Source organism: Fundulus heteroclitus, chromosome 7 (genome assembly GCF_011125445.2).
Source record: "Fundulus heteroclitus isolate FHET01 chromosome 7, MU-UCD_Fhet_4.1, whole genome shotgun sequence".
Taxonomy (NCBI): domain Eukaryota; kingdom Metazoa; phylum Chordata; class Actinopteri; order Cyprinodontiformes; family Fundulidae; genus Fundulus; species Fundulus heteroclitus.
In genome coordinates, this window is record NC_046367.1 from 27,063,031 (window position 1) to 27,081,122 (window position 18,092).

General features: G+C 39.2%; 2 protein-coding genes across 26 annotated transcripts in view; both read right to left on the reverse strand.

Moving 5' to 3' along the window:
• Positions 1-11,829, reverse strand: slc15a1a (solute carrier family 15 member 1a). The gene is made up of 23 exons (XM_036139371.1): positions 11,735-11,829; positions 11,560-11,600; positions 11,096-11,183; positions 10,744-10,885; positions 10,280-10,399; positions 10,089-10,188; positions 8,259-8,349; positions 8,053-8,136; positions 7,879-7,961; positions 7,692-7,778; positions 7,518-7,607; positions 7,387-7,431; positions 7,267-7,299; positions 7,086-7,174; positions 5,862-5,943; positions 5,629-5,748; positions 5,339-5,482; positions 5,199-5,245; positions 4,348-4,455; positions 4,129-4,240; positions 2,357-2,494; positions 2,014-2,121; positions 1-1,908 (listed from the first exon to the last, which is right to left on the reverse strand). The coding sequence occupies exons 1-23, from the start codon at positions 11,739-11,741 to the stop codon at positions 1,702-1,704; spliced, it is 2,166 nt and encodes a 721-aa protein (XP_035995264.1). The 5' UTR covers positions 11,742-11,829; the 3' UTR covers positions 1-1,701.
• A 2,056-nt stretch (positions 11,830-13,885) lies between these two features.
• zmp:0000001200 (dedicator of cytokinesis protein 9) overlaps positions 13,886-18,092 on the reverse strand; it is a 110,770-nt gene continuing 106,563 nt past the window's right edge. For 24 of the 25 annotated variants that reach the window (XM_036139367.1, XM_036139369.1, XM_036139365.1 and 21 more), the window contains 4 exons: positions 16,670-16,860; positions 16,477-16,577; positions 16,248-16,386; positions 13,886-15,046 (listed from right to left, as the gene is read on the reverse strand). In XM_036139367.1, the coding sequence (XP_035995260.1) occupies positions 14,921-15,046; positions 16,248-16,386; positions 16,477-16,577; positions 16,670-16,860 (557 nt within the window). In that variant the 3' untranslated portion in view covers positions 13,886-14,920. Of the gene's footprint in view, positions 15,047-16,045; positions 16,054-16,247; positions 16,387-16,476; positions 16,578-16,669; positions 16,861-18,092 lie in introns of all 25 variants that reach the window. The other variant, XM_036139361.1, reaches the window with a different exon arrangement.

Consider the following 18,092-nt stretch of genomic DNA (forward strand, 5'->3'; position numbering starts at 1 on the left):
AAACAGTTTGATGGAAGGCAATGCAGGGTATTCAGTAATTATTAAATACCACGATCTCTGTCTTATGTCTTACAAATTTGGTAAACATGGTTTATATATTAGGAGATAAAATAGAAAATGTATCAACTGAGGGAAGAAAATAGTCTTAAGTGCGTATAGTTGCAGCATTGCCATGTACAAGTGTCCCAGATATGAAAGCTCTCTCACTGCAAATTAAGGATCCCAACCGTAAATAAACGGAAATGTTCTTTTCTACAATGCTAGAATCAGCTTCCAAACTATATATAAAAAAAATCTAATTTTAACTGATGTAAAGCATCAGAACTGTGAAGCAAAGATTTATCGTGATTCCACTCTCAAGGAATTTGGAGCTCAAGTCTCAAAAATGGTAAGTAAAAAAACAAGGTAGTAGTAAAATGTAATGCTAATTTTGACACAAGTTGCACTTAAAAAGACACATTCTGTTGCACTCTGACTTAGAAAATGAACACATGGAATGTAAACCCACTCCCTCTTCCAACACTGAAGTCAAGATTAATTTATAATGTTATACTAAATGCATTTTTCACATGTCTGACTTTTCTTAGCGTACAACGTCCTTTGTTCATTACAATATAAAATATCTATAATTTACACTCATTATAAATTCCAACACTGGTGTTAAAGGGGACATATCATGATTTTAAGTTCTTCCTTTTCAAATGTAAATAATTTACACTCATAAATTCCAACACTGGTGTTAAAGGGGACATATCATGATTTTAAGTTCTTCCTTTTCAAATGTAAATAATTTACACTCATTATAAATTCCAACACTGGTGTTAAAGGGGACATATCATGATTTTAAGTTCTTCCTTTTCAAATGTAAATAATTTGCACTCATTATAAATTCCAACACTGGTGTTAAAGGGGACATATCATGATTTTAAGTTCTTCCTTTTCAAATGTAAATAATTTGCACTCATTATAAATTCCAACACTGGTGTTAAAGGGGACATATCATGATTTTAAGTTCTTCCTTTTCAAATGTAAATAATTTACACTCATCATAAATTCCAACACTGGTGTTAAAGGGGACATATCATGATTTTAAGTTCTTCCTTTTCAAATGTAAATAATTTGTCTGTGGTCTATATAAAGTGGAACTGCAATGTTTTGGTCTGAATTCTCCAGTACTGTTGCCCCATGGCCCCTCTTTCGCTCCTGTTTTGAGGTTGGTCTGGGAGCAACTTGTTTTGGTACTGTCTCTTTAAATGCAAAGGAGGTACCCCACCCCCCTCAGTTTGTTGAGTAACGGTGTAATTATGTTGGTTAATACACCTAAAAACTAAACATTTTCTCTTATCAACTTGTAGATTCGGCATCCTTGAGCTTGTACTGCAAAATTGTAGCGGAAAATAAAGATGGTGTATTCGTTTGGTTACTCTGAAGTCCCTAACCTTGTTTAGCAGCTCTGCGGCAGATGCTTTGATGTTATAGTTCAAAAATCGTAAAAGAGATTAGAGAAAAGTGGAAGGCTTAAAAAAAATATCATCCAAACAGAATCTGAAAATATCTCTACAGAGGAGGAGTCTATATTAAACCTTTCTGCCTTCCTAGAGACTCCAAGTGCACAGCAAAATGTATTTAACAGCTACAAAAGTGGATTTTGTATGATATTTCCCCTTTAACATCATAGATTTAGCTCCCGATGGCTGTGGCTCACATACTGGTTTGGTCAGACTGATGGTCTTCATCATCACTACTTGATGAATTTCTCTTCTTATCTTCTCTGTCGTCAGTGTCATGGGCTTTCTTGAACTGGGCCTCGATTGCTGTGGGGTCGATGTAGGTGTAAAAGCTTGCCATAATGGAGAAAATGATGCAGACCGCCACCAATAGACAGGCAAACAGGATATACTCTGTCCACTTTGAAGTAACAAAGAAAGAGGGGGAAATTCATAAGATACGTTGAAAACTATGAGCTGATATGATGTGTTCTTAGTATTTTATGATGAAACATTTTCTTTTTACCTGTTTTGGAAGTTTTGCAATCTCTGCCACAATGAGGACGATAAAATTTCCAAAGGCATTGGTCAACAACCAGCCTGCCTGCAGGACTGACTTCATGTTGCTGGGTGCCTTGTTAACAAGAAAAAAAGGATTTAAACGTGGAAAGCCAGTAAAAAAAACATGAACGACTTCCAAACTCCTGCAACAACTTAATTAACTATGATCATTTTTAATATTTCATTCACCCGTTGGATTTCATAAAGTTATGCCCAATCAGGTTGCTGTGTCCTGAACTATGTTCTCAGATATCACTACAGTATTATATATATGAAGAGTGTTTGGTTTTTGTTTGTTGAAAAATTACCTGTGAATAGGAGAACTCCAGGCCAGTAACAGAAAACATCACTTCTCCAGCAGTGATGAGGAAGTACTGTGGGATCTGGAGGGCCATGTGCACCGAGTTTGGCTTTATGTTCACTATCTCAGTTATGGACTCCTGACACTGGAATCAATCAACAAACACAATCAAGAGAAAAATACATCAGGCGCAGTCATATATACGTGTAATAGGACTTGTTATGGCTTCTTTGAGTAGCAGCGTTAGTCGTGCCACTCTTCTAAAAAGGCCAAATCTGTAGAGTGCATCAGCGTATCAGCAATAATTGCCCAGTTAACAGGTTTTGTTTTTTCCAGAGTTACTGTGGGCCTCTATGTGCCCAGCCCACCAGTGTAGATGAATGGTCACGTCTTGTTGGATTTGTAATTTTGTCAAACTCTCTCCATTTTGAAATAATGGATTAAAATGTGCCCCGTCAGGTGTTTTGAGCGTGAGACGTCATTTTACAACATGCTTTGAACTTTTCCAGAGGTTTATCCCTGGCCTGTCTGGTTTGTACCTTGGTCTTCATGATGCCGTTTGTTCACCCAGGTTCTCTAACAAACCTCTGAGACCATCACCAACCAGCTGCACTTACAATGAAATTAAATTGTGCACAGGTATTATGTGGATTTTATTTTGGAGAAAAAGAGGCTGAATACAAATGCATGCTACACTTTGCAGATCTTTTTTGTTGTTGGAAACCATGTTTCATTATGCTTTTACTACAGTATGCATCACTTGATGTTGCTATATTACATAAAATCCTGATATGCCACGTAGAAGTTTGTGGTTGTAACTTCATAAAAAGGTTTAAAAACTTGACAAGAATGGAAACGTTTGCCATGTTTTCCACACATGCCAACTGCATGTGTGGAAAACATCCATCCATGTTCCATACCCGCTTTTCCATGCAGGGTCGCAGGGGAACAGGTGCCCATCTCCAGCAGTCAATGGGCGGGAGGCGGGGTCCACCCTGGACAGGTTGCTAGTCCATCACTGGACAGGAAACAGGGACTGCAAAAGTCTGGGTGCCCTTTCGATGCACATACACAGCTCATGTTTGTAGTTTTAAAAGACCAGGTTAACCAATGCAGCGGCATAAACCGTAATCTGTGGTTCAAACACGCATTTGTAACGCAGAGTACACCCGTTTTTTTTAAATTTAAACATCTCATCTGAGCAGAGCACCTTGCCTCATACATGTAGGGAGTTGCCCACGTCTTTGGGCAAACTCTAAACATGCATTCTTACTTATAACATTAATTAATAGCCTTTTTTCTGAGCTGGCCCTTTTCCACAAGGGCCAGCTCTAAGGAGTGAACTGTTTATTGTGGTCCTATGGACAGATCCTCCAGTCTCTGCCCTGCTGGTCACCTTTGGTCTCTGCGCTGCCTCTCTGATTAATGCCCTCCTTGTTTGGTCTGTGAGTTCAGGTGGGCAGCCTTCTCCTGGCAGGTTTGTTCTGATACCATGTGCTTTCCTTTGAAGACGATGGATCTGATGGCACTCTGGGGCAACATCAAAGATTTGGGTATTTTTTATAACTCCACCCTGACTTGTACTTCATAACAACTTTGTCCCTGAAATGTTCTTTTTCTAATTTAGCTTCAAAAACCCAGACTATTTTGTGCAGATCCATCACATGAAATAAGATTCAAAACATCTAAATGACCGGCTGGAATGTAACAAAATCAGTAAGCACACAAGGGAGTGAATACTTTTGCAAAGCACTGTAAATCAGCAGCCATAAAACTTACATTAGAGCCAAATTTTAATGTGCTGGGGACGAAGAAAGTATATGAGCCTCCAAATCCAAAATCCTTGCTGTATTCACATGACTGCAACCCACTCTGCAAGGTGAACGTTGCCCTTCATGAGACATAAGAATATAATAATTAACCGACCATTTCTTAGCTTTGCACCGCAGGCAAAGACTTCTGTAACAAAACATCTTAAAGATGGATAATGACCCTCACCTTCCACTTTGTATCAGGGAGTAGCTGGAATAATGAAATGGGTTTATAATTTCCAAATTGACTGCAGCCGAAGAGACGTTCAGCGGTTCACTCAATCCATTTATAAATCTAAAATGGGAACACATTCAACAAAACTATTTAAAGAACAAGAACAGAATATTGAATGGCTGATTTAACTATTTGAACTGCATTAAAAACTCAGAGCTGCTGCCGAATGTACTAAAACCAATATATTTAAACTTTCACAGTTCAGATGAAATGTCTTTTGTTCAACAAACTGCCAAAGTGTTATTAAAAGCCAAGTTTATTCATAAAGTCCATTTCATTAATAAAAACAACCAATACACACAATAAAACAGCAATGAAAAAGTGAGTGAACAAGTACACAGAGAAAGAGACAACATGCAGAAATAAAATACCATAAAATCTAAACTAGAAATAAATAAAAAGCAGCTAAAAGGATAGGGATTACCAGAGCTAAAAACATAAGCCCAACTAAAGGCCTGAGAAAATAGTCATGCTAAGATAAGATAAGAAATCCTTTATTGTCCCACAATGGGGAAGTTTCAACATAGGAGTGATATCCCCGACCCTTTTGGCTTTAGTTAAGAGCCATGCTGCAGCATTTAGGATCAGCTCAAGTTTATTGAGGGACTGTGATGATAGGGATCTGACTTTGGATGTTATCTTAAGGTGATAGAATGCAGACTTTGATATATTATGGGTTTTTGACAACTGAGGGAGCAATCTAATGTCACACCTGGGTTCCTAACATGTTCACGTGGTTAAACCAACAAAGAGTTCAAAAGAAGATTTATGAAAATAGGTTAAGAATGATCAAATAAACTCACCGGATTTCATTGCTTCCTTGTTGTGGCTTATAAGTCAAATCATCAGCCTGAAGAAAACCAATAATAAATGTCTGTTAATTTAGCAATTACACATGGTCTTGTGTAACTTTATTTTAGACTATTTGGTGTTGGTCTCTCACCAGCTGCCACTCATTATTGATGTCTGAAGGAATGAGCAGAGTGTGTCGCTGTCCTCTGGCTAGGAAAACAATTTTTGAAACCTCAGTACCAACAACTGAAACGTCGATTTGACTACGGTCAAATTCGAAGTATTCTTCGCTGGCCTGCAAATGGATACAAAGACAAGAAAAGCATTATACGCTGCAAAAAATAACAGCTGGACAAAAAAATGTGTGAAATATCCATCAAGTAATACATATTAGTTTTAATTTGGAGAACTAGAAACATTTCATTGGAAATTATAAAATACCTGAGCTCCAGGAAGATTCACCAGATCGTTGCCTTGAAGATGGACTGTGATTGAAGCATTCCCCATGTTAAGTAACTTCAGCTGACTCTGGGACTTCGATGGGAAGACGGGCAAAGTTTTCTGGAAATCCGGTCAAAGCAGTTCATTTTTAGGAAAGCTGTTCATAGTCGGTTTGTTGAAAACATTTTACTTGTCCAAGCCGGAGATAAAAAGACAAACTGCTCTCAACTTACATCAATCTGAAGCTGGACCATCGCTGCAGCGACAAAGGCAAGAGCTGCCAGAATCATCCCCACAGTCATTTTTTTCAGAGGTCTGTTGAATTGAAATGAAGCTTTGCTATTTAGTTGTATGATTCATACATTTCTAAAGAGGAAAAAAAAGATCTGCATTTTAGATTTGAAATATTCATACCACTGACAGATCTAGATTTGAAATTATGTTAAGATTATCTGCATTCAATCAAGAACTTTGTCAAAAGACAAAATAAAAAGAAAAAAAAATGCTTTTTTTCATGCATTTTATAAAAACACATATTCACAGCTTTTCCCAGTGGAAAAACCTGTAGGTGCCTCACAGCCAGCTCTTCGCACATTTCCACTGATATTTTAGAGATTTAAGTCTTTAAGGTAGAAAGGCCTCTTTGCCATCATCCTAATATTTAGCTCCATTCACTGATTCTCTATTAGATTCAAGGCAGGACTCTGGCTGGGCGACTTCCATATGTTAATACTACTTCCAGTCAGAAGAAACATGGGTAAAATTTAAAGCTACTTTAACCCTAAATCTGCCAGGGAACAGACAAGAGTTAATTTCAGGCTTAATTCTGTCTCTTACTCTTTCTTTCTCCTTGTGTATAAAACCCAAAGGCTGCTGAGATAAAGATACTTCTTTTTCCAATAAAAGCACATCTAACAAGCCCCTTCAGAGGTTGAAGCTGGAAACTGAACACCCACGTGTGTTTGTAGCCAAACTAGCAGAAAATTAACATCCCTGATTGAAAGAGTGGGGCACCAACCCACACACACATTAACACTTTCTTATTTCTGTTTGCAGTTACCTTACATTGAATAGTTCCAGGGCAAAGTTTACAAAATAGTGATTAATGACATGAACGTTATATTAATTTGGAGTTTCAATAGTCATGAGACCTGACACAACTAGCTGGATATTTGCCAACATTTTCTATCAGAATTGGTGGAGCTCCTTTTAAATGTTTGACTGTTTAGCACTTACATGTTTCTCAAACGAAATTCCACAAATTTTAAATTTGTGTAGGGTCAGAGCCTAAATTTCACATTAACCCACTTTATTCATTCTAAAACCAGCTTGAATGTTTATTGCTGTGCTTAAATAATCAATCATGTCCACATTTTAACCCTTTTTCTGTTGCTTCGATGCAAAGTTAAAGAATTTAGAGGCAGTCTTTTTTGATTTTTGAGTATTACGTCACTTACGTAAAGTTCAGACCACATTTTCTAATCAGAGGATATATGAGGCTGTCCATTATAGGAACCAGAGTCAGGATCAGGATGGGGTTGATCGTCTTTGGGAAACAAACAGCACAGTGAGCATCCCGTCCAGTAGAGGGCAGCATGTGAGTCTGAGCCCTCGAAATTTACTTCTTTTTTTACTAACCTGCATCTGATCAGGCTGTATCACAATTGACCCCTGCAGAGAAAAAAAAATATAAAAACATAAATGCACTGCTATTATGAACTATGGAAACAACGGTGCTGCTTTTGTAACCAAACTCACAAAATGTCCATTCATCGTGGTGGCTTGTAGAGTCCACCTCGAACCCTTTAACAGAAGCGTAATAATTCAGCAAAACCTCTGCTGCGGGGACATTGTGTTTCTTTGCGAGATGACGATTCGTATACATGTACCTTTTGATCGAAAAGGGTCCAGAACATGGGCAGTGGGATGTACAGGAAGAGAACCCTCAGCGATATTTTGATTTGAGCAATGAGGAGTTTCTACAGCACAGATAAATGAGAAGTGACCAGTTACTGCTCCAGGGAGGAACACACCTATTATAACCCATGAAACTCACAACTTACATCATATTTTTCCTCGGCCCAGTCCATCCAGTGCTCCCTCTTTGGATATCTTTTGCTTCTGTGTCTGTACCGATTTTTAATCGCGTACTGTGTTTCAAAGAAAGCACATGAGAGTGAAAACGGTTCTTAGATCTAGGTGAAGGTTATGTGAACATTAAAACAGACAAGGTTGGTTTAAAAGACTCACCCCTATGCATTTAGACACTTTTAACATGATGTTCCCCTCTGGTTTAGCTTTATAGTACATACCGCTACCCATGATGAACACCACTGTTGAAGATTCAGAGTATATGATCATTTTTCAGTATGCAATGAAAACTATTTGGTGTGAAGTGTATGTCCAAAGGTTCTTCATTCATACCAAGAGCAACCACCATCAGGGCGGCAGGAACTCCGAAAGCAAGAGAGTAACACTTGCTCTTACTGTGGATGCCACATTCCTGAGCTGCAGATGGAGAAAAACAACATTCATTGAGCTAAAATTTTAAATCCACCTTTTGTCCTGCATATTTATTAGCAATAATTCCATGTTTGGTCATTATCACTTTTTACGTGGGCAACATGTACCTCTTAGGATGGGAGTTATAATGGTTGACAGGAGACTTCCGCCATTAATGCAGAGATAGAAGACTGAAAAGAAAGTTCGTCTTTGCTTCTCCTAAATAAAACACAATACGCGTTTGTTATTGATGTTCAATGTGAAGAACTGCAAATTTATCATTATTTGTGGTTTCAAAGTTCGTTTACAAGCTAGGCAGATTGAGACAATTGTTAAGCTGGATATTTCTGCACTCCTTTATTCTCCAAGTGAACAAAAGAAAATAATAATAATTGTATTTTAAATGATATCTCCCCTTTAAACCATTTTCATAAAGCGGAAATGACAGGAGATTTTCAGATGCTTGTGATATTCACAGCAAAACCAGCATTTACACATGGGCCCCAGATAAGATGGGCTAACAATGGACCCCAGTTGGATCGTCCATTGGGTACTTTCCCACCAAAGTTAATTGCCCGTACAGTTTTTAAATGAAACAACTCTGTGCAAAACATGGATATGTGCCATTTGATTACGGTCAGATACAAAATGTCTGTGGTGGGATCAGGGAAACTAACTACATAAATAAACTGAGCAAGATCCATGTGGGTCCCACATGCAGACGGAGCTAAGGATCTTTGTTATTTTATGCAGATGTTCACTTAAAGGCATACTATGCAACATTTTTCAGTTAATTAATGTGTTCCATACCGTTTTGGATGATTAAATGAGTCATTTCAGGTCGAACAAAGGTTTTCTCGGCCGCCCTGGGGGTCTGTGGGGGAAATACCGCACTTGCAATTGCAAGAGCTCACGGCCCGCACTCACAGAAGTCTCGCTTTATGGCGAGAACTCCATGTGTTTTTGCCCTGCCATTCACTATATGCACGCGCGAAAGCAACAACAAAGAACCGCGTGTTAACGTCAAATAAACATGCAAGCATATCGAGTTTTATTATTATTATTATTATTTTTTTTTTAATTTGGCGAGACGCTACCCAGGCGGCTGCGGCTTGGCGAGGCGGTGGCTCGTGGTTGATTTAAAGGGGCGAAAGTAAAAGTGCACTGTCATAAAGATGCTCAGCTGTTCTGGTTTCTCCGTCAAGCCAGGCGCGGTTGTTTTGAGCTTAGCAGACAGGCGAACGCAACGAAAAGTGGAAAAAACGGCAGTACAAACAATGACTAACACAGTGAAAGTATGAACATCAGGGTTTCCCGCAGCGCTATCTCGCCAAACTCACGCTACCGCCTCGCCAACATTAAAAATAAATAAATAAATAAATAAATAAAATAAAATAATAATAATAATAATAATAATAATAAAAAAAACTGGATATGCTTGCATGTTTATTTTACGTTAACACGCGGTTCTTTGTTGTTGCTTTCGCGCGTGCATATAGTGAATGGCAGGGCAAAAACACATGGAGTTCTCGCCGTAAAGCAAGACCGACTCTCGCGGTCTTGCATGAGACTTCTGAGCCTGTGGGTGCGGGCCGAGGGCTCCTGCAATTGCAAGTGCGGTATTTCCCCCACAGACCACCAGAGCGGCCGAGAAAACCTTTGTTCGACCTGAAATGACTCATTTAATCATCCAAAACGGTATGGAACACATTAATTAACTGAAAAATGTTGCATAGTATGCCTTTAAATGTTTATTATTCAGCTCAAGTCGATATTTCATGTGTTATTTGGATCTCTTGTGTCTCATTGGTTAGTAGTTAAGTATAGTCAGGTGAGGCAGATTGCAGATGTTCACAAAAGAGCACATATTGGTCTAAACGTTTAACATGCAAGCCGAAGGTAAAGATCAAGCGGCTGAAGGTTTAGACAGAAACTGAACACGCGTGCAATCTTCCAACCTGGGTGTCTCCAAACTGGTCTCCACCGAAGGCAGCCACACAGGGTTTGATACCGCCAGTCCCCAGAGCGATGAGCAGGAGACCCACCATGGACAACGCGCTAAATGTTAGGAAGAAAAGAGCAAGTGCATGAGGAGGCTGGTGCACCGACAAAAATGGTTATTGATCCATGTAGAAAAATGTAAACCTACACATGAAAGGTCAGATTGTCTGGTGTCCCATCTCTGTTTGAGTCAGTGATGTCATGGATTGCGCTGACAGCCAACGCCACCTGGCCAATCGCATAAACAATCGACAGATAGATGATAGTCCTGTAGGAGACATGAGGAAGTGTAATAATAGAAACCGTAGAGGGGAAAGTATTCCATTGGATAAACATTTGCAGGTAGTCCTTCTTAGACTGAACCACAGAAGTGTTTTGCAGCTTTTGACGCAATTATGTTTTTGCATAATTGCGTCAAAAGCGGCTGGATGATAACAGTTAGGGCTTAATTCCTCCTGCATTAGAACAAAGTGTCATTATGGTACTAAAAACAAAGCTGAGTCAAGAATAGAGAAGAAGAAACACGACTTCAATTAGAGGGTCTGAATTTTCGATGAAAGAAAAAACTTTTTTTCGACATCAGAATCAGTACAACCTGAGCCAGTCACTCACTTAAACTTCCCGAGCCAGGAGTCGGCAACAATGGCCCCGAGAATGGGGGTCAGGTAGCAGAAAGCCACAAAGGTGTGGTAGATGGAGGTGGCCAAGTCATCGTCCCATCTCAAAAAGTACTTAAAGTACAGCACCAGGACAGCTGTGGAGAGGCAACAACAGTTTTGTCTGCTGCACCACAATTACACCAATTTATGTAGGATTTAATACTGTATTCTATAATTAAAGGTGCAAAAAATACAAACTGGAGTTAAGAAAGAGCTGTAACCTGAAGTTTAAGAAAACAAAGAGTTGACAAAATCAAGCCTTGGGCTGAAATGGCCCAGAGGCCGCACTTTTTTAAAAAGCTCACCTCGCATTCCATAGTAGGAGAACCTCTCGCAGAACTCATTTACTATAATGAAAAAGATGCTGATTGGGTAGCCAAACACTTCTTTACTCTGTTCAGGAAATAAAAATGCATCAAGTAAACCCTTCAGCAAAGTTAGGGAAAGCATAATTTACTGTAATTTTAGTTGCATTTCAGTTGATGCATGAGCATATTTTACTATGTGACTAAAACTATTTTAAATAGTTGACTAATTTATTCTTTACTCACACACAAAATCCATTCCACTAAAAGAAGTTTTCATCTGTTAAATCCACAAATAAAATGCCTAATACCAGAAATAACTAAAAATCACACCCGATGATAAGTGAACTCTGTAGTAATAGTCCATCATTCAAAGTAAGATCGCCCATTCTTAACTTATAAGAAGAATCAGTCCCAGAATTATTTATAGCAACACTGTTTAGAATCAAAAATCACTACTTTACCTTTCCTCTGCTTTTACGTTCTTTATTGAGATCATCTTTGTCTGTGGGACACATAATCAACTTTAGCTACAGAAAAACACCAAAGGTGTCAAACTGATCAACTTTAATTTGTCTCTTCAATTCTGCGTCTGCACAATCTTGTAAATCATCCAGAATATTTGTCTATAAATCTCACCCGTCATGATGTCTAACCGAGGCTGCTGCCTGCTTTTCTCTTGGACCTTGATATTCCTTTGACGTTCGCTCCAGGTGCCGTTGATACTTTATCTTTTTCTCCTCACTGGTGGGAGTGGGAATCCTTCGCGTTTTATTGCTCCTCAGGATATCTTTTACATTGCTGACTGTGTTGATTTTACAATAGGGCGGGAATATTAGATGAAGCTGATAGAACATCAAGTTCACTCCCTGAGATTTCACAGGTCAGTCATCCCAAATATGGGTAAATAGCCTTAAAGTTAATTTAAAAATGCATTTCCGCGACCAAAAATTGCTCTGACATTTGTTTTGCAAAGTCATTAATGTAGACAATTTAGTTAAACTAATCAAAGTACCTGTGGACTTTTAATTAGTAATCTGGGATTTTGTTTCTCAGGAGTAATTAAGATGTGACACAGAGGCCATTTTTTTAGCCTCTAACACAGCAGACGGGTCCTGATCTGAATAAGTCAGGAAGTAACTACAAAACATAGTAGTTTGTATAAAGTGGCCCTTCTCCACAGCCAAACCAGGCTGGGCGTGGGCAGATTCATCTTGCCAAGACACATGATGAGCAGGACGGTAAGGGAGGTGAAAGAATAACCTGGAAAGCTCATTGTGGTAAACAGCGGGATTTTGGGGTCCCCGAGTCTCCATAGCAATCATCAGTCCTCCTGACGTTTCCTTAAAAAGATATTTTAAGGGGGGAAAAAAACAGCTTTTCCTTGTGTCTAAAGAATGAGCAGAAATGGTTGAAAAGTTAATGACGAGAAGCAGTTGTCTTTTGAAAAACTTAAAGAAAGCACAGAAAAGTTAAAAACTATTCATACCTCCTGCAGCTTTTAAATTCAAAGTACAAACATGGTTCTTCTAACTAGAAGTGCTGTTAAAATTTTGGAGTGACCGAGACAAAGATTAGGGTGCCATGGAAGACCGAAAAATCAACATCGCTGAAAACCTGCAAAAAACTGGTTGGCAACAAATATAAGGGTTTGAATGCTGCAATGCCAATAACGATTTCCCCATTTTATTACTGAGAAGGATATAAATAGCTGCTGATTTATTTTTTTAGTTAAATGTAAATAAAACAGGTACATTGTTATTTCCTAGGGTCAGAAACAAACTTCCTGGAGGAATGAAAATTATTTTAAACCTAAATCTGCATGGGGTATGATTAATTACGACTAATTTTGGGAGTGGTGGCCTAACTGTTAGAGCATTGTGCTTGTGTCCCGGAGGTTCTGGGTTCAACGGCCACTCTGGGTCCCTGAGCAAGACCCTCAACCCCAAATTGCTCCCTGGGTGCCGCACAGTGGCAGCCCGATACATCCCCAAGAGAATGGTTAAATACAGAGAACAAATTTCATCAGAATGTACGTTGCAATGACAATAATGATTATTATTATTAATTATATGGTCTTATTTACAACGTAGAAAAAAAGCTATCAGCATCAAGACACCCAATAAATCTAAATTTATTTGGAAAGTGAAAGTTCAAAGGTCACCGTATGTAAAACATCTGATCTCAGTGTTATTCACAACGAGGAAAAAGACATCAGCATCAAGACAACCATTTACCTCCAAACGTGGTCAGAAAGTGAAAGGTGGAAAGCCACAATATAGGACGGTTAGAGTGTGGAAAAGCTGTAGACATTAAGACCTCCGTTTAAATCTAACTGTGGTAAAGGTGAGAAGAGAAAAGTGACATTATTTAAAAAGTAAACATCTCAATTTGGAGAATAAACATCAATAAACTACAGTTTCGTCATCTTTTTTCAGGCCCCGTTTGGACTCAGGTGCATAAGGACTCCGACACAGTTGGCTGGTCTGAAATAGCTTTAAAGAAAAATCCAGAGTCTGCATGCCAACTTGCATGTCAGGAAAAAAGTCTTCTCTGTTCAGCCATTACAAATGTAAAGGTGTGGTGTCTGCCAAACAATACTGCGGTTTTAACTTTAACTTTATTCTGATGAGACTAAAATTGAGCTTTAGAAAAAAACTTCAGGTGTGGAAAAGCACCTCAGTATGGTGGAGGAGCTTTGATGCCGTGGACCCGTTTCTCTTCCAAAAGCCCTTCGAAGCTCGTTACAGCGTAGCGCCACATCATGAAATGCAGGAGACTTGTAGAGGGTGCTGCCTAACATTTTTTCTTATATATAAAGACTTGTGAGTGCATATGCAAAGAGTGCTTTTATTTAAAAGATAAGCATTAGGGAATATCTCTGTTTACAGCAGAACAGTGACTTGTGTTAAATATGTTTTAAAAAATGCTGCTGAAATAAAATACTTTTTTTTCTCAAACAATAAAAAAGAAAAAAAAACATACAACATTATAAGCTTCATATTTCTTCCACAGTAGGCATAGTGTCTCATCCCTCAACACCTCATCGCTTTGGCAAAAAAAAAAAAAAAAGTGAACATATTCTTTACAGTGTTTGATCGCCACGCAGCAAGATGCTTTGCAAATATTGCACACAGTCCTTTCTATGTACATTAATAAACAACTTGGAATATACTTTTTGTTTGCAATTGCATTAAATATATATATGTATATATATATATATATATATATATATATAAAAACTCCAATTCAAAACAGATTTAATGCTAAAAAATCAGAGAGGTTTTGCAAAGAAAAAGGCCTTTTCTGAAAATGTAACTTCATGTCTGTCCAGAGAGATGAGCATCGATGTTTGCAGCATATATTTATCAAGACATCAATACAGTGGCTTATAAAAGTGGAATACTGTACATAAAAACACTAAATGTAGTAAAAAAAAAAAAAGAAAAAAAAAAGAATGGGCTGTTAGGAGGTGGCGATGTGGTGACATGCATGTTTTAAAAATCCCAACCGGAATGTCTCCATGGAAAACAGTGCTCAGTCCTCACATACGAACAGGTGAGATGCAATACATCTCATCAAAAAGTATGTTTTCTTTTTCTATATAATGCAGGATTAAAGTCTCTGTAACAGAGTAACTTGTCTTGTTAGGCCTCGCCTCGTTTACGCCCACCCTGGGCACAGAGTCTGTGGTTGACTGAGCGGACCAGAGCACAAAAAAACAAGGCGGAAGAGTTATCTGTGGTTCCAGCATCTTCTCTGTCTGCTGACCGACCCAACGGGCCGTCAACGGTGAGCACACGGGTCTCGCATCCAAGGACAAGGTCATATCACCGAGGCCGAGTGCGGGATGCCCTGGATGGTGACAGAGGTCGGTGTGCCGCTGATGGCGTTGAAGATGTGGAGCGAGTCTGGGAGGACACTCTTCATGCCGTCTTCCACGGGAGATATCTGGAAGGGAGAGCGGCAATCAAATCAAAAGGGGAAAGCTTAAAGTGGAAGCAAACACATTTCAAATGGTTAAACCTTAGCGATACTAAAAATGGTGTCGGTAATCACTGGAATACTTCCAAGCATTTACGCTGCCACAAAATTGTTCATATGTTATAGCCAGGTTAAAATGTAAACTCTGTAAACACCCAGTTTACAGCAACTGCCCCCCCCCCCACACACACACACACAGGATAAATAATTTCATTTCTGCTCTTAATTAAAATAATTAATAACTGCTTAAAGCAGGAAGATTGAGTCAAAAAATTTACAGCAGTGCATCTCTTAAAAAAAAAAAAAAAAAAAACACATTTTAAGCACACCATTCAGATGCATATTTACAGAAAAAACACATACTGTGCATGCATCCAAACAATCCACACAAGCATGCAAGAAAAGACATCCGCAAGCCAAAATAATAATAATAATAATAATAACAATAATAATAATAATAATAATAATAATAATAATAATTAAAAAAAAGCCAAATAGAGACTGTTGGTCTAGCTAGCACCCTTAAGCAGTAGGGGAGAAAGTCGGTTTTAAATTCAGACTAGAACATCTGGAGCAAAGGGAACATTTTGGAAAACTGACTAATATGTTTTCATCCAAACCCGTGAGATGTTTAGGCTCTTGCCTCACAGAGAGGAAACCTACGTTGTGGGACATACATTGTTAATAAATAAATAAATAAATAAATGAAAATAATGATGTTGCGCAGCAGAAATTTGCTTCATGTGGAAGAATGATTTATGTGTAGCTGATTTCCTATTTACTGCAGATGTGTAAAGATAAAGCGGTTTATGGTCTCGGGGGTCAACTTTTGGACCTGAGTTTTGTAAATCGGCATTAGACGCAGGGCTGTTACTGACTTTAACCCTTTAAAAGCAAACAGTGTTTGTCTAGCTAGACCAACAATTACCAACCCAGTCATTTTCAAAATGATGCTTCTTGCATTACCATCAATTCTGCTCATGTCAGCACAAAGACAAAAAAAAACAAAACAGAAGGTTTTTAATCAGAAAGGGCTTTATTGCTCTATAAAACAGTATAAATGGCTCTCTGATTACTTTGCTTTACGCAAAGTGTTTCAGAAACAGGCCTAAAGGTGTGAGAATATGACGCTAAACCCGGTCGCAGAGCAGCAGCGGTGGGAGCGTACCTGCTCGTGCATGATGATGGACAGCTCTCTGGTCAGGTCTCTGTAGTTGGCTTTCATCTCGTCGTGGTACTCCTGCTGGTCCTCTTTGATCAGCCGCTCGTTAATGCCCAAGCCGTGGCCACAGGCCTCCACAAAATGCCTGCTTATAAAAAAAAAAAAAAAAAAACGCTGTAAGCGTGTGTCGAAGAGAGATTACGGTACAGCTGACTTTCAGAGCCTCACAGCTCACCTGAAGACCTCTTTCAGCTGCTTGACCTTGTTGTCCGGATACCTCTTGGCGCTCGAGTCGTCCAGAAAAGCTCTGGCGTACGCGAGCGGTCCTGCATTTACCTGTGGCGGGGTGGGGGTGATTTTCTCGTTATAATACAGTCATTTTCTCATGCGTGTGTTTGTGTTTTGACAAGACCCGAGGCGGGCGGCACCTGGACACTGATGCTGCCCTGCAGCTTGAGCTGCAGACGGATCATGTCCACGTCGCTGGAGGAGCACAGCTGGTTGATCTCGGCCACTTTCTTGCTCATCTCGTCGATGGCCACCTCGATGGGGCTTAGATCGGTATGGTGTTGGTACATCACCGCGATCCGCTTCTTCACGTAGGGAAAACAGTGTGTCGCTGCGGGAAGCCAACAACGTGGACGGATCAGTTTTTTTTTTTTTTTTTTCTCAGTTTTACAGCTCGGTATCCACCTGCAGGTGGACTACACGTCAAATGAAAGCTTCCACATATTGCAGATAACAAGATAACTGAATGAGCTTTTGCACCATAAAGTATTATGGCTGTAATTGGGATTAGGAAATGTACACGTTAAACAGCTGACATGTTCAAAAGCTAATCAAGATCGTCCCTTCATAAACGGGAACATTGTGCTGACTGACCCGATGAGCGATCGACTGATGAGAAACCTGCTCTGTGTATTAATATACAGATTCATGTGAGCAGAAATGTGAACTCTGTCGAAGACGTAGGTGTATCTGTAATGGGAACGTGCTTTGCAAAGTGCTTATCCAATAAGTAATCAACAATAAAGGCTTTATCAGACTGCGTTTTTCTATAATTCAATTCAATTCAATTCAATTTTATTTATATAGCGCCAAATCATGAAACATGTCATCTCAAGGCACTTTACAAAGTCAAGTTCAATCATATTATACAGATTGGGTCAGATTATACAGATTGGTCAAAAATGTCCTATATAAGGAAACCAGTTGATTGCATCAAAGTCCCGACAAGCAGCATTCACTCCTGGGGAACCGTAGAGCCACAGGAAGAGTAATCTGCATTGTACATGGCTTTGCTGCAATCCCTCATACTGAGCAAGCATGAAGCGACAGTGGGAAGAAAAACCACCCATTAACGGGAAAAAAAACCTCCGGCAGAACCGGGCTCAGTATGAACGGTCATCTGCCTCGACCGACTGGGGTTACAGAAGACAGAACAGAGACACAACAAGAGAAACAAAAAAGCACAGAAGCACACATTGATCTAGTAATCTGTTCTACATTAGATGGTAGTAGCGGGTGAGCCGTCTTCTCTGGATGATGTCACAGTTAACAGAACGCCAGACCAGGTGTACCTACTATGAAGAGAAAAGAGAGAGAACAGAAAGTTAAAGCAGAAATGACAGCACATAATGCATAATTGAAGAACAGTAGAACTCAATATAGTGAGAAAATTAGATCCTGATATACTCCAGTAACCTAAGCCTATAGCAGTAAAACTATAAAGGTAGCTGAGAGTAACATGAGTCACTAGTTATAATTTTTGTCAAAAAGAAAAGTTTTAAGCCTAGTCTTAAAAGTAGACGGGGTGTCTGCCTCACGGACCAAAACTGGGAGTTGGTTCCA